Raw genomic sequence first — 17,395 nt, 5'->3', positions numbered from 1 at the left:
CAACATTATTCTCAATGGAGAGAGACTGAAACCATTCCTCTTGAGAACAGGAACCAGAGAAGGATGCCCGCTATCACCACTTCCATTCAACATTGTACTCGAAGTCCTAGCCAAGGTCATAAGGCAAGAAAGGGAAATCAAAGGCATCCATATTGGTAAAGAAGAAGTCACCAAAAAAAAAAAACAAAAGAACAAAAAACAAACTGCATAAACAAACAGGAACAATAGCAAGAAAGAAAGGGAAGAAGTCACCAAAAAAAAAAAAAAAAGAGTAAAAAAAAAAAAGTGCAAGCCCGACCAGCCCCTGACCCAAATCTATTTTTTTTCCACAGCACTTACAATAGTTTAGCATACTGAGTGGTATGTCTGTCTCTCCTGGTTAGAAATGAGCAAACCATGACGGCAAAGGTTTTTACCTGGTACATTCATTGCTCATACTCAGTGTTTGTTGGATGGACTGATAGGCGGATGGATGGATGTGTATGTGTTGGGATGGATGGATGGGTGTTTCGACAGATCAATGAATGGGTTTGCCTAAGGTCAGAAGAAGACACAGTAACAAGTGTCCTCTCAGTAATGGAGAAAACTAGGCTTAGGTGTTCACCATCAGATGGTACTAGCCCCTGGCAACAAGAGGCCTAATCCATGGGGTAGCTGGCAACAGCACAGGGTGTAGAAAGAGAGGGAGCAAAGGCACACAGTTCCTGTCAGATGCACAGTCCTGACTTCTCTAGGAAGTGGAAATCATTCATCATCTATCAATTACTGACTAAGCACCTACTGTGTGCCAGGCACTCTGTGCCAACAAATGGGGAATTAGACAGTCGGCAATCCTGGACTTATGGTCTAAGGGAAAACATGGATATTAACCAGGTTATCTATCAGGAGGCATGTGGAAATGTGTGGAGCCATGTGGGGTTGTCACAAAGACTTAGGCAGCACGTGGGTGGGGGCTGAGGTTTGTCACTGCCATGGGTGAAGGCCAAGGAATTGGAAAGTCTTTCACACATAATGAAGAACTGTCCCATCCCAAGTACTAATACTGCCTCCACTGAGAAACCTGGCTTTAAATCCATGGACTCTGGCCCTCTTATGTGGACCTCTGTTAGTTCTACCTGCCCAGCATCCATTCCCCTGTTTATAGTAACAACAACCCAATTTTCCTTTAAGTCAAGAAAACCAAACTCACTGCCGGTGAGTCAGATCCGACACCCTTCCTTGAGTTTCAATCTATAGAAGTAGATTGTCCACCCTTCCTTCTGAGGAGTGGCTGGTGGGTTTGAACCGCCAGCCTTCTGGTTAGCAGTCAAGTGCCTTAGGCACTACACTACCAGAGTTCCTTTAGAAAACTTAAATTCCCTCAGTCCGAGTCAAGCAGCTTCAGCCACTGCTGCTTCCTTCTCCCATCTCCAAAAAAAGCCTGGCCAACATGAGTCAGGCCTGACCAATGGAAAGAAACATCTCTTTTCACTGGCCCCAGAGATTGGGGGCCATCCACGACACTTGACCAACCACAACCAATGAGACTCAATCATGTAACTTTTCAGAAACTCCTAGGGAAAAGGGCTCTCTGTTCACAGGGGTTGCTGTGGGTAAGAGAACGAAAGGCTGGAATTGCTGACTGGCACCTGTCTGATATTTAAAAAAAAAAAAAAAGCCACCATGAGAAAGCAGAGCTGAGGCACATCATCTTTGGAGCACCTAGGTCCAGCCAAGCCTGGAATCCTAGTCATGCTTAAAAACAGTACCTCCCTAGACTTTTCGGTTCTGGGCCTCAAAAATCTTTTTAACAGTTTTAGAAATAGGTACTAGTGAAGACTGCACAACCCTGTGAATGTAATTAATGCCACTAACCTGTATACTTAAAAATAGTTAAAACAGCATATTTTATGTCATAAATATTTTACCATATTAAAAAAATCTTCATTACAATAGCCAATTTGTGTTAGGTTTCTGTTACTTGCAGAAGAGTTACTAAGACAATTAAATCTTTCATTCGTTCATTCATTTATTCAGTAGTTACCTCTTGCAAAGTACTCATGTTCTAGGGATATAGCATAAAAAAATGGAGACATGGACCATACAGTTGTGTCTGCAGACAACCACACAACAGATAATTACCATCATGGAATGCTAATTAGCTCCCTAATGAAGAGAACTACAAGATAAATAGAAGACAAGAAGCTCACAAATCTTCCAAGACTGAAAGTGTCAGTTACTGATGGCTACCTGGTGATGCTGTTTTAGGAAGTGTATTTAGTGATGTGATAAATGCCAGGCTCTGTATTCCAGAAAAACAGACCATCAATCTTGCCGATGGCATCCCCACTTTTGTCTGGTCTCCCCAGACTCTGCCTTCCATCACACCTACCTCTGTGTAAACACCTCATCATCCTTGAGGTGCAGGAATTTGCCAGTGGAAAGAACATGCAAACACTTTCCAAGCAAACCGAGGTCCACATATTTTATCCTAATGTAGTCAGGAGAACAATGAGGCAGTCTGCTTCCAGAAAGATTTACAGCCTTGGAAACCCAATAGGGTGCTTCTATTCTGTCCTATGGGATCATTATGAGTCTGACTTGATGACAGTGGGTGTTTTTGGAGTCAGAGGATTAGATGCCTTGGCCAGGCCAAGGTCTCCGACTGACACCTGAGTTTATGTGTTTCATGCCAAACAGCTCCACTCCATCTCTGGAAGTCTATCACCACCGACACTTCCATTCCTTCCCTTTCATTCGAAACTGAGCAACAAATTCAGAGGTCAAGAAAAGTATCTTTTGCAGTGGCTTCCTAAGGGAGGCCAGGGCAGGACATGATAAATGAAAGGCCAGCTCCTTCAAATGACAACCTAAAAACCATGCTTCATCAAAGGATCTAATGTACAGAGCAACAGGCAATGGGAAAACTCCCTACCTCTCCCCTCCGCCCCCATCCTACATGTAACACAACTCATAGACTAAACCTTGTCACCTACCTCCTCTGGCCAAAGATCTTATCCTATAAAAGAACACAGTTCACATATAGTATGATATGCTATCACTTGTGTAAAAGTAAAATAAATGAGGTATAGAAGCATAATTACATTTATTACACATACTCACTTATGGTGGAATGGACATGTTGTTGTTGTTAGGTGCCATGAAGTCAATACTCACAGTGACCCTGTGTACAACAGAGCAAAACACTGTCCTGTGCCGTGCCATCCTCACAATCACTGCTATGTTGAGCCCACTGTTGCAGTCACTATGTCAATCCATCTCACTCAGGAACTTGCTCTTTCTTGCTGACCCTCTTCTTTACCAAGCATGATATCCTTCTCCAGGAACTGGTCCCTCCTGAGAACATGTCCAAAGTACATGAGACTATGTCTTGGCATCCCTGCTTCTAAGGAGCATTCTGTCTTTACTTCTTCCAAAGACAGATTCTTCTGGAAGTCCATCATAAATTCAATATTCACTGCCAACATCTTAATTCAAAGGCATCACTTTTACTTCACTCTTCCTTATTCATTGTCCAGATTTCAAATACATATGAGGTGACTGCAAATACCATGGCTTGGGTCAAGCGCACCTTAGTCTTCAAAGTGACATCTTTGCTCTTTAACACTTTAAAAAGATCTTTTGCAGTAGATTTGCCCAATGCAAAACGTTGTTTGATTTCTTGACTGCTGCTTCCACAGTTACTGATTGTGGCTCCAAGTGAAACAAAACCCCTGATAACTTCAATATTTTCTCCATTTATCGTGATGCTGCTTATTGGTCCAGTTGTGAGGATTTTTGTTTTCTTTAAATTGAGGTTTAATCCATACTGAAGACTGTAGTTTTTGATCTTCATCAGTGTGGTAGTTAAGGTTATGTATCAACTTGGCTGGGCCTGGTTTTGAGTGGCTAGGCAGCTGGATGCAGTTATTCCCCATGATGAGACTGGTAATCAGCTGCACGGTGGAATCTACTGTGAGCAGCTACGCAGCTGGCTTAGGGATGTGGTCTGTTTCCTGTATATAAGGAGGCTCTTTGAGAAAGGTCTTTAGCGCTTTAGCACATCTGGATCCTGCATTTGGTGTAGTCTTCATCTCAGCAGCCTGCCATAATGTTTGCTGATCTTAAGACTGTTTTTGAACTTGAACTAGTGGCCTGCCGTGTTGCTTGATAATCTTGAGACTGTGCCATTTTACTTGTCAACCTTGGGTTTGTCAGCTTCAGCAGCCAGCAGCTGTCTAAGAGAAGCCTCCAGCTTCAGTGGGCAAGGAGCAAGAGGCAGAGCTGAAGCCCAAGGTCAAGGGACTTATATCCAATGCCTAAAAGCTGGCACTTTGATCTCAGACTGCTAGCCTCCTAAACTATACGAGAATAAATCCCTGTTTGTTAAAGTCATCCACTTGTGGTATTTCTGTTATAGCAGCACTAGAGAACCAAAACAATCAATAAATGCTTCAATTCCTCCTCACTTTCAGAAATCAAGGTTGTACCATCTCCATACCGTAGGCTGTTGATGAGTCTTCCTCCAATCCCGATGCTGCATTGTTCTTCATATAGTCCAGCTACTCAGATTATTTGCTCAGTATATAGATTGAGTAAATATGGTGAAAGGATATAATTTTGGCACACCATTCCTTATTTTAAACCATGCAGTATCCCCTAGTTCTGTTCAAACACCTGCTTCTTTGTCTATGTACTAAATTCTGCATGAACACACTTAAGTTTTCTGGAATTCCCATTCTTCATAATGTTATCCTCAATTTGTTATGGCCCATAAAGCCAAATGCACAGTCAATAAAACACAGGTAAACATTTTTCTGGTATTCTCTGCTTTCAGCCAAGATCCATCTGACGTCAGCAATGATATCCCTCATTCCACATGTTCTTCTGAATGTGGCTTGAATTTCTGGCAGTTCTCTGTCCATGTACTGCAGTAACCATTTTTCAATTATCTTCAGCAAAATTTTACTTGCATGCGATATTAATGATGCTGTTTGATAATTTCTGTATTCCGTTTAATCACCTTTCTTTGAAAAGGGCACAAATATGGATCTTTTCAGATGACTGGCCAGGTAACTGTCTTCCAAACTTCTTGCCAGATTAGTGAGTGCTTTCAGCATTGCATCCATTTGTTAGTTTTCCGTCAATTCCTGGAACCTTGCTTTTGGCAATGCCTTCAGTGCAACTTGGACTTCTTTCTTTAGTACCATAGCTTCTTGATCATATGTTAACTCCTGAAATGGTTAAACACTGACTGATTCTTCTTGGTATCAAACAAAACCAATCTGCCATCAAGTTGATTCCAACTCATAGTGACACTAAAGGACAGGGTAGAAATGCCCCACAGGGTTTCCAAGGCTGTAAATCTTTACACAGAAGCAGAATGCCTCATCTTTTTTCCCACAGAGGAGCTGGTGGGTTCCTACTGCTAACTTTCTGGTTAGCAGCCAAATGCCAAACCCATAGCACCACCAGAGCTCTTTCTGATATCCAAAAAGCACTGCCATTGTGTTAATTCTAACTCACAGCAACCCTATATAACAGAGCAGAACTGCCCTGTAGGGTTTCCAAGAAACTTTCACGGAAGCAGACTTCCTCCCATGCACCAGCTGGTGGGTAGAGTCGTTACTGCTGACCTTTCGTTAGCAGCCAAAGGAACATCTTAACCACTGTGCCACCATAGCTTTTTTTGGTACAGTGACTGGGTATTCCTTCTATCTTCTTTTCATGCTTCCTGCATCACTGAATTGTTCCTCATAGAATCCTTCAATATCACAACTAGAGGCTGGAGTTTTTTCTTCCATTTTTTCAGCTTGAGAAATGTCAAGTAAGTTCTTCCTTTTTTGCGTTTCTAACTTCAGGTCTTTGCACATTTCATTGTAATATTTTATTTTGTCTTCTTGAGCTGCCCTTTGAAATCTTTTGGAAATACAGAAATGTAAAAATACAGACTTTGGAAATATACAGAAGAAATTGGTGCATGGAGAGGAGTAAGGTGACCAACCTGATCTTGGGGAGGGAAGAAACCATGTTTTTCATTATAGAGCACAGGTTCTCAACAGGGGTAATTCTGCCCCCCAGGGCATGAGAACGTATTTCTCATTTTATAGCTTTTTGTATGAATAAGGAAGACTGAAGAAGAATTGACGCTTTTGAGTTGTGGTGTTGGAGAAGAATGCTAAGTGTACCATGGTCTGCTAAAAGGACTAACAAATGTGTCCTGCAAAAAGTGCAGTTAGAATGCTCCTTGGAAGTGAGAATGGCCAGACTCTGTCTCAGCTACTTTGGTCATGTTGTCAGAAGGAACCATTCCCTGGAGAAGGATGTCATGCTTGGTAAAGTGGAGGGTCAGCAAAGAAGGGGAAGGCCCTTAATGAGATGGACTGACACAGCGGCTACAACGATGGACTCAGGTATAGCAAGGATTGTGAGGCTGGCACAGGACCGGGCAGTGTTTCATTCTACTGTGCAGGGGTTGCTATGAGTTGGAGGTGACTCAACAGCACCTAACAACAACAATCTCTACAGAAGTAGATTGCCCAATCTTCCTTCCATTCAATGGCTGATGGGTTTGAACTGCCAGCCTTCTGGTTAGCAGTCAGATGCCTCAGGCACTATGCTCTTTACATTTTCAACAACAAAATAAAATTTAAAAAATACATAAAGATCTACAGAAGAACACTAATCAAAAGGGGAAAAATTTAGAACAGAATTTCAAATCCCTGAAGAATCCAGACTTTCTGGAGCCACAGAGACTAGATGAACCCTCAAAACTACTGCCCTTAGATAATCTGTCAATCTTAAACCAAATATATCCCCTGAAGTCTTCTTAACACCAAACAACTGTTGAGCTTAACTAGTAAAAAATGTCTGCCTTGAGCACTATGCTCTTTTAAGAACTATCTCTATTGTATCAAAGTGACAACAGCCACTCAAAAGGTTCAATAGAAGCATTAGGGGGCAGTAAGTTTATGTTAATGAGGGAGGAGCCACTCAGAAAAGGAGGGTAAAAATGGTTCACAATGGAAAAATGTTATCAGTGTCACAGACTGTACATGTAGAAACTGTTGAATTGGTGTATGTTTTGCTGTGTACGTTCTCAACAACAAAAAAAATATTTTTAAAAAACAACAAACAAAAAACCAACAAGCCTGCCAGGTGATTCTAGCCCATGTTCAAAGTTGAGAAGCACTGCTCTCCACCACAGCTTCTTAAGCACAAGTTCTGGCTCTGGGAGACATCAGGCTGAGCCTGACAAAATCTTGCATCAGAAGGCAAGCATTCAACATTCAGAGTGCTCCTTAAGCATTCCACCTGCAACTCAGATGTGACTGCGTATTTATGAAAATGTGTGATGTCAGTTCATAATAATTTCCCAGAAGAATTTATATTTTCAACACTACTAAGAAGTCAGTCATTATTAGCATAATATTTTAAAAAAACAACATAATAACCTAATACTTTAAATACAAAAAGCAAAAAACAAACACAGGTATAAGCAATCCTTAATGATTTTAACCTGTTATCAACTATGCTGAAAGGGTTTCCATATTCCATCTTTACATACTCCCCTGGTTTGAGGCCAGTTTTGTAAAACAAGGGCTTGCATTATTGTCTTTGAAATTTCAAAGCCAGCCAACTTTGGAATAGACCCATTAAAGTAATCCAGGACCATGTGCTGGTGTATTCTCTGCAGCAAAGATAAAAAAAGTACAAGATGAGAACAAACCTAAATGGCCAACAAATGGGAAACAGGTTAAGTGAACTACAGCACATCCCTGAAACAAGAAAGGATGCTTCATTAAAATGAATGAATGAAGCAAAACAGATCCAGAACACTTGCATAGTATGGCTCCATTTGAATTTATTTAAAAATATCTATGTGCATAAACATTTTTTCTGGAATGATACATAAAAACCATCACTTTGGAGGAGAGGGACTACATAGCAGAAGGAAGGGAGGAGAACATATTTCTCATTTTATAGCTTTTAGTATTGTTTGTTTGTTTCTACACAACCAACAAGTATTTGTTGAGCACTTACTATGCACTATTCTAGGCACTGAGGATGCAGCAGTGAACAGAAAAACAAAAGTACTTGCCCTCCTGGAGTTGACATTCTAACGGAGAAAGAGACAATAAACCCAATATGTAAGTAAACGTCAGTGTGTTCAGAACTACTCAAAGTGTGGTTCATGGGTCACTGTCAACCCACAGTTTGTGACCATTTGGCAAAGAGATAAGGAGCCAGCACCAAAATGTAGATCAAGCACAATACCAACCTTGCCACACAGTTCAGCTAACACTTTGTTTTCAAAGCAAGACTTTCCTCATGAAGGAAGTAGAGAGCACTGGTTTACATTGGTACAAAATCCTATCTCAAGTAGACCTGTAACTAAGAGTTCCTGAATTGGCTATGAGTATTCCTGGGCTTCCAGAGGTTCAAGCCAGATTCAGAAGAGGACGTGAAACAAGGGATATCATAGCTGTCGTCAGATGGATTTTGGCTCAAGGCAAAGAATACCAGAAAGATGTTTACTTGTGTTTTATTGACTATGCAAAGGCATTTGATTGTGTGGATCATGACAAATTATGGATAACATTGAGAAGAATGGGAATTCCCAAGCACTTGATTGTACTCATGAGGAATCTGTACCTTGAGCAGGAGGCTGTCATTCGAACAGAACAAGGGGACACTACATGGTTTAAAATCAAGAAGGGAGTGTGTCAGGGTTGTATCCTTTCTCCACACTTATTCAATCTATATGCTGAGCAAATAATCCGAGAAGCTGGACTATATGAAGAAAAACGTGGTATCAGGATTGGAGGAACAATCATTAACAACCTGAGATATGCAGACGATACAACTTTGCTTGCTGAGAGTGAGGATGACTTAAGGCATCTACTGATGAAGGTTGAAGAATACAGTCTGCAGTATGGATTACGTCTCAATATAAAGAAAACAAAAATCCTCACAACTGGACCAATGAGCAGCATCACAATAAATGGAGAGAAGATTGAGGTTGTCAAAAAATTCACATTGTTTGGTTCTACAATCGATGCCAACGGAAGCAGCAGTCAGGATATTAGACGACGTGTAGCATTGGGAAAGTCAACTGTGAAGGAATTGTATCAAGTGCTGAGGAGCAAGGATATCTCCTTGAGGACTAAGGTGCGCCTGACACAAGCCATGATATTTCCAATCGCCTTGTATGCATGTGAGAGCTGGACAATGAATAAGGAAGACTGAAGAAGTGTTGATGCTTTTGAGTTGTGATGCTGGCAGAGAATGCTGAAAGTACCATGGACTGCTAAAAGAACTAACAGATCTGTCCTGCAGGAAGTGCAGCCAGAATGCCCCTTGGAAGCAAGAATGGCCAGACTTCGTCTCACCTATTTTGGTCATGTTGTAAGAAGGGACCACTCCCTGCAGAAGGATGTCATGCTTGGTAGAGTGGAGGGTCGACGAAAGAGGGGGAGGCCTTCAACGAGATGGATTGACACGGTGGCTGCGATGATGGGTTCAAGTATAGCAGGGATTGTGGGACTGGCGCGGGATCGGGCAGTGTTTCGTTCTGCTGTGTATGGGGTCGCTATGAGTCAGAAACGACTCGACGGCACTTAACAACAACAACATTCCTGGGCTAGGCGGTATCAAGTGCTGTGAATAAAGGTTTTGCCACATATATATTTACTGCAGTCAAAAGTAAAAGGGGAGGTAGTATTTTAAAAAGGTTGCTGAGAGAAACCTTCTGAGACAGTGACCTCTTAAAAATATTTATGTATGAACATAATATAAAATATAAAACAATGTGGGGCCAGGATAAATGTGGTTTTACTCACCAGGAAAGGTGTGCAGACCCAGGTGAAGGTCCCCAAGGCTCCCAGGTAAGCAGACTTCTTCAGTACCTTCAGCTCCTCCTGCCTGATAGCCAACACCTTCTCCTTGAAAGCCAGCTCCCAAGCATAAAGCTTCAGTACCTTCATCCCATTGAGAATTTCATTCATCAACTTAATCCGATTATCTTTGCTCTTCATGTGAGCCACCTTGGAAGAGAAGGACAACCTATCAACACCGCATCTGGGGGCTGGCCACTCACTTCTGGCTCTTGAGCCAGGTTTCCTAATAATCCATACAGCAGCATGACATGACATCATCAGCTACTAAAATGGGTCTTCACCAAGTGGTACACCATGTGATCCTCAGCCTCTACGACTATGAGACCAGAAGAACTAGATGGTACCCAGCTACCACTATCAACCACTCAGAAGGAGATCTATGTAGGAGATCCTGGAAAGAGTGGGAGAACAATGTGGAACAAAACTCAGAATCTTTAAAAAAATAAAAGAAGGACCAGGTTTCCTCGTCTGATAGAGCCTGATGGAACAACTAAGACTATGGCCCCTACCTAGCTGCCCTTCAGGTCTGGAATTGAACCCACTCCTGTGGCTTCCAGTCAAACAAAAGACAGGCATATGAGCTGAACATTTGCATTAGGTAAATACACTCCCTGGAGAGAACAATCATAGGAGAATAGAAGGGCTGTTTATGCACAAAGAGACAGCTCAGGGGGCAGGAGTGCATGGAGGGATGGACACAGGGAAGGGGTAACTATGGGGAGGAAGTAGGAGGGGAGCTGTTGCATTGTGGGAAATTGTGGTCAGTGTCATGAGACAAAGCGTATGAGAGCTGCTGCATGGAAAGTGAATTTGCTCTATAAACTTTCACCCAAATCACAATTAAAAAAAAAAAAAAAACAGGTCTTCACAATGGTAAGAAAACTGACTGTAATCTCTATTAGGAGTTTAGTTGAGGCAAATGGTTAACAGCTCAGTATCTAACTGAAAAGTGGAGGTCTGAGTTCATTCAGAGGTGCCTCAGAAGAAAGGCTTGGTGATCTACGTGTGCAGAAATCAGCCACCGAGAACCCCATGAAGCACAGTTCCACTCTTACGTACATGGAGTCACCATGAGTCAAAACCAACTCCACGGCAACTGGTTATATACTCTCTGTGAATTGTATAGACTAGAGAGCATTCCAAACCCCAAACCAAACCCACTGCTGTTGAGTTGATTCCAACTCACAGCAACCCTACAGGACAGGGTAGAACCATATGGTTTATATGGTTTCCAAGGGGGTAAATCTTTACAGAAACAGACTGTCACACCTTTCTCCTACAGAACGGCTAGTGGATTCAAACATGGACCTTCTGGTTAGCAGCCAAGTGCTTTAACCATCATGCTACCAGAGTTCCTGAGATCACTCCTGCTTTGAATCAGGTTAAGGCAGATGTTAAGGGAAACCTATTAAACTTAAAGGTCAATAGGTAAAGGCAAGAAAAACTTTTGGGCGGTCAAGGACTGACTAAAGGGGTGTGGGCCCAACTCTACTGATCCAAACACAGGGAAGATGTGATTCTTCTCTTCATTTTCATTTTTCTTTATTGGTTTTTATCCAGTCCAGGACTGTTAAAATACTAGGTTGTTTCCATGCCAGCTGGCACTAGTTCTCTGGTTCCAGTGGAGGATGCCAATGGCATACAGTTGTTAAACATTTTTAATATCACCTGGCGTTTTCCATCTGCCAGGCACTGTTCTAAGCATCTTTAATGCAGTCAGTCATTTAATGCAATACAACAAGCCTATCAGTAGGGTCAGGATGAGGAAACATCAGTTCAAAAAATGAAGCTGTTTCAGAGGCAAGCTGCACAGGGCAACCTACACATCAAGATGACAAAATGTGACCAGGCCAAGCCCCTTCTTTGTCAGTCCCCTCATCCCTACCTGGTGAGGATGCTCATTCCACCAGACCCACACCCTGGAACTCATCACCCCTATGGTGCCAGCAGGGCACCCAAGTGCTTTCATCTGACATTCCATAGGCCCATCATGACTATCCATCAACAAGGGAACAGAGAAATAAACCAGTGTCCACCTCTACAGCAGTCATTCTTCACTCAAGAGAATGACGTCAGATTGAATGGCATGACACAGAATGATCCCTGAGACTTGGTGTGAAATGACAAAATGACACTACTGAACAAGCCCATCTGTGTAAAAACACACATAGAAATAATACCACAAAAGCATACGCAAACACACTGCAGACCTTATAGGAATAATACCACAACAGCACACACATACCCCCCAAACACAGTTACACAGTTAATCAGATCCATAGGTAAGTAGCAAGGATATCTCCTTGAGGACTAAGGTGCGCCTGACACAAGCCATGATATTTCCAATCGCCTCATATGCATGTGAGAGCTGGACAATGAATAAGCAAGACGAAGAAGAGTTGATGCTTTTGAGTTGTGGTGCTGGCGAAGAATGCTGAAAGTACCGTGGACTGCTAAAAGAACTAACAGATCTGTCCTGGAGGAAGTGCAGCCAGAATGCTCCTTGGAAGCAAGAATGGCCAGACTTCGTCTCACCTATTTTGGTCATGTTGTAAGAAGGGACCATTCCCTGGAGAAGGATGTCATGCTTGGTAGGGTGGAGGGTCGACGAAAGAGGGGGAGGCCTTCAACGAGATGGATTGATACGGTGGCTGCGATGATGAGCTCAAGTATAGCACGGATTGTGGGGCTGGCACGGGATAGGGCAGTGTTTCGTTCTGCTGTGCATGGGGTCGCTATGAGGTGGAAATGACTCGAAGGCACTTAACAACAACAACCACATAGATAAGTATATAAAAAGTTCTATGAAGATTTGATTCAATGTGTTCAAATGAGGCATTCACTCTACTAATTACATATTTTAAACTTTAAAAATCCAAATAATCTCTAAAAATGCAGTTTTACACAGCGCCTAGCACGAGGTAAGAGCTTAACAGGGAAAACTTTTTACTCAGCTTTGTAAGCACACATACATATACAGCAAAACCAAACCCATTGCCAGCGAGTCAATTCCAACTCACAGCGACTCTGTAGGGCTGAGAAGAACTGCCTCAGAGGATTTCCAAGGCTGTAATCATTATAGAAGCAGAATGCTGGTGAGTTTGAACCGCCAACATTTCAGTTAGCAGCCAAGTATTTAACCACTATGCCACCAGGGCGCCTCACATACATACAAACATTAAGTGAACCAATTCCATTGGAGATAAAGAGTCTGTTAAGGCTCACAGACATTGTGACTTTAATCACTGACCTACTAGCTCTAACCCAAGAGCCCTCAACCTTGGTTGCCCATTGGAATCACTGGGAAGCTGTAAAAATCCCAACACCCAGGCCAACCCACACTACAGGAAGCAGAATCCAGGGGCAGGGCCCGTATCTGTATTTGTAAAAGCTCCCCAGGTGACTCCAACCCGCAGGCAAATCTGAGAACCTCAGAAGGAACTCACTTAACACCCACGCAGAAAGGCTTCAGGTAAGGGCCCAGCTGGAGCTCCGCAAAGACAGACACCCTACCTGGTAGGTCTTGGTCTTCATTGCCATCACAGCATTGAGGGGAACCATGAGGATCATTACAGCCAATCCAGCCAGGACAGATGGGCCCAGGTTCTGAGGAAGGTAAGGAGACTCATAACCAATCATCAGACAGGAGAGAACAAGGGCCTGAACAGAGGTCAACGGTCTGATCGACCCCATACCAACCCAGTCGAGGAAGTTCAGGACAGGTGTCATGACTTTTTTCCAGCAGTGGGATGATAAGTTTGCAAATTTATTCCCAAGCATCTCTCCAACCCCTTTTAGAAGATGCAGGTCCACAATCTTTATTTGAAACTTTCAGGGACGGATTAGCCTTGCAAATTAGAACTTCAGTATTTTAGAAAGTTAAAAAGGGGTCGGGCAAAAAAAAGATAACATAGAGCCAGCCTTAATGTCACTGAACAATTATATAACTGTATAAAGATTGTAAAATGGGACCTAATTTGCTATGTAAACTTTCACTGAAAACACAATAAATATTCTAATACATATATATGTATATTCATACATATACAAAACACTTTGGTCATGTTGTCAGAAGGAACCACTCCCTGGAGAAGGATATCATGCTTGGTAAAGTGGAAGGTCAACGAAAAAGGGGAAGGCCGTCAAGGAGATGGACAGACACAGTGGCTGCAATGATGGGCTAAGGTATAGCAAGGATTGTGAGGGTGGCAAAAGACTGGGCAGTGTTTCGTTCTGCTGTGCATAGGGTCACTATGACTAGGAGACCAGTAGGGTTCCATCTACCATCCTTTAAAGGCATGCCTCAGAGATGCTGTGGTCCAGTTCCAAACAAGCTCAACAAAGCAAGTCCCATGAATTTTCAGGTTTCCCAATGCATGTAACAGTTATATTTACACTATAGTCTATTAAGTGTGTGACAGCATTATTAAAAAGCATGAAATACTGTGAATTTCTAAACTGTGACACAGAGACACAAACTGAGCACAAGCGTTGGGAAAAAATGGTGCTGAGAGACTTGCTTGATGCAGGGTTGCCACAAACCTTCAATATGTAAAAAGCAAAATAAAGCGAAACACAATAAAATGAGGTATGCCCACACCATGTAATGGTCAAAGAAATCATTTTTCATCCAAAGCTATGGTTCTCAACCAAGGATGAATTTGCTCCCCAGGGACATTTGGCAAAGTGAGGAGACATTTTTGGTTGTCACACTGGGGTGAGGGATGCTACTACACGTAAGGATAGAGGACAGGGATACTGCCAAATATCCTGCAACGCACAACAGGACAGCCCCACAACAATGTGAACCAAAATGTCAACAGTGCTGAGCTTTGGCAACCCAACTTTGTCTAAACAAAGTGTGATGCTAAGCAATTTTCTCAATGGCTCACAAACCCACACTGGAGGAAATTCTGAAAGAAGTATCCCAAAACTACCTGTAGCCATGACAGCACCTCCCAAGGAGTGGACACCCCAAGATGTCTGCTTGAAAGGATACTCGTTAGGAAATTCACATTCTAGTGTTTTCTCCCCTAAGTTTTGCTATTGGAAAGATGTTATGATTATTCACTTTATGCTCTATAAATACACTAAAAATGTAAACAACTATGTGGTAGTTAATGTTATGTGTCAACTTGACTGGGCCTGGTTTTGAGTGGCTGGGCAGCTGGATGTTGTTACTCTCCATGATGAGACTGGTAATCAACTCCATGGTAGAATCTACTCTGAGCACCTCAGTAGCTGCCTTAGGGATGTGGTCTGCTTCCAGCATAAAAGAAGCTGCTTTGAGGACAGTCTCTGAGCTTCCTGGCACATCTGGATTCTGAATTTGGCCAAGCCATCAGTGGTCTGCCATGTTGTCTGCCAATCTTGGGACTGTTTAACTAGTGGCTTGCCATGGTGCTTGATAATCATGGGACTGTGCCATTTTACTTGTCAACCTTGGGTTTGTCAGCCAACAGCTGTCTGAGTTAAGAGAAGCCTCTAGCTTCAGTGGGCCAGAAGCAAAAGGCAGAGCTGTAGCCCATGGTCGATGGACCTTCACCCAACCCCTAGAGCTGGCACCTTGAACTTGAGCCTCTAGCTCCCTAAATTGTAAGAGAATATATCTCTGTTAAAGCCATCCACTTGTGGAATTTTTGTTAGAGAAGCACTAGAGAACCAAAACAAAGAGTCAAATCAGCAGACCATTTGTTGTGCTCCTATTATGCATGAGTCCTGCTGGGCCTGCCCCCACAGATAATACAAAAATAAATAAGGTGCTACCTGCCCATGAGCAGGTCACGTGCTAAGCATTAATGAGAGGCAGTACACCAAGCATGCAAAGGACTATTTCAGAAGGTAAGATCAGGCGAGATCCTACACTAAAGCTCTGGGGATTCAAAAAAGGGGGGAAGTTCAACTGCCTGAGGGGAAAAAACAGTGGAAGTGGCATTTATCACAGGCCTTGAAAGATAGGTGGGATTTCAGCTATAGGGAGGAAGGAAAGATGTGTAAAGGCTCAGAGATGGGGAAGAATAAGGCAGGTGTAATATAAGCATCTTTGCTCATCATCTTTTTTTGGGAGGGAACTGCCCCTGCCCACCTGAAAGACCTGTCAATCACAACATCTCCCCCACTTGAACAATGACAAAAGGTATGTGACCCAGGTTGGCCAATCAGAGAACTCTGCCCTCTGGCCAACAGTGATTAGTTCAGGGATATGAATAGGACTGCAGCAGCCAATTCAAGTCCTCCCTGGTACTCTGGCTGAGGCAAAAGGAGTGGTATTCTCTTTTATCCAGAATTGTCATCTATAATGATGATATTAAGCCTAAAGCTATGGAAGCTATTTAGAGAAATCACACCTGAAAATGGTTTCATTTAAACCAACTCAGAGGAAAACAGGGCCAGGAGTGATGAGAGAGAGAGACCCGGTACTTAGAACTTTGCTTTAACTCCCAGATCTGCTCATGCCTGAAGCTTGCATTCTCTGAACTTGTCAATTATGTGGACCCTTAATTTTTCCTTTAGTTGAGTAGGGGCTATTTTAAGTTGGATTCTATCCCTTGAAGAGAATCTTAACCAACACAATTAGAGACTAGAGAATAAATGGGTTTGGCTGGAGTTTGAGAGGCCATAGTGGGAGAAATATGATGTGTATGTTGTAGGGTTGTAAATGACAATCACTGTCACGACAAACACAAACAACCATCCTGCTATCAAAGGGAACAATAAACTAGACAACTCAAGGAAGGAATAGAGGGATTGGCAAACAAGCCAGAAAATAAAATGTGAATGACAACAAGAAATACCAGGGAGCTACAGATACCCCTCCCTCACCCTCAGTGCCCACACATGGGGTGATGGCAAACACACACCAGCCACAGGAGGTAGAGAGCAAGGATGACTTGCAGAGGGGCTGACCAGATCATGTTAATGTACGTGGCCAAGTCCATGAACCGCTGGGCATCCACAGACATGAGATTGACGATCTCTCCGACTGTGGAGGACTTTCTGGCTGAATTGGTAATCACCAAGGCCTGTGGGAAAAAACAGAGGAAGAGGGTGAGTGTGGCAGACCAAAAGCCCTGTCCTCTCCCCTCCAGGATCACTCAGAGGAAAGAAACTGCTTAGCAGGGAAAATGCCACTGACTTGCCTTCATCCCCAGCTGGCTCACCTGTCTGCCCAGCCTGTTCCAACACAAAACCCATGTTCTTGTCAACGACTCATTGCCTCCACACCCTGAGCCCTTCAACTTGGAAGGGACCTTAGAAATGGTCTAAACCAGGCCTCTGTACATGTTTAAGTGCACACAAATCATCTGTGAAGTTTGTTAAGATGTAGATTCTTATTTAGCAGGTCTAGGGCCATTCCTCGAAAGGAAGGCTGGGCAATCTACTTCCGTAGTGATACTGCCTCGGAAACCCAAGGAGGGGTCGTTATGAGTCGGGTGGACTCGATGGCACATAACAACAACAACAACAACAACAACAGGGTGGGGCCTGAGATTCTGCATATCTAACAAGCTGCCCAG

General features: G+C 42.9%; 1 protein-coding gene across 1 annotated transcript in view; it reads right to left on the bottom strand.

Annotated features, from left to right (window-relative positions):
- The window catches only part of ABCC1 (ATP binding cassette subfamily C member 1), a 180,480-nt gene that overhangs the window by 91,029 nt on the left and 72,056 nt on the right, over nt 1-17,395 (bottom strand). Inside the window, exons 10-12 of the mRNA XM_042782274.1 lie at nt 16,739-16,900; nt 13,392-13,484; nt 9,822-10,025 (exon numbers count right to left, since the gene is read on the bottom strand). Of these exons, the coding sequence (XP_042638208.1) occupies nt 9,822-10,025; nt 13,392-13,484; nt 16,739-16,900 (459 nt within the window). The remainder of the gene's footprint in view (nt 1-9,821; nt 10,026-13,391; nt 13,485-16,738; nt 16,901-17,395) is intronic.

This window comes from Orycteropus afer, unplaced genomic scaffold (genome assembly GCF_000298275.1).
Source record: "Orycteropus afer afer isolate SDZICR_OR568_19922 unplaced genomic scaffold, OryAfe1.0 scaffold00281, whole genome shotgun sequence".
Lineage (NCBI taxonomy): Eukaryota > Metazoa > Chordata > Mammalia > Tubulidentata > Orycteropodidae > Orycteropus > Orycteropus afer.
This window is presented reverse-complemented; position numbering and strand designations above follow the sequence as displayed.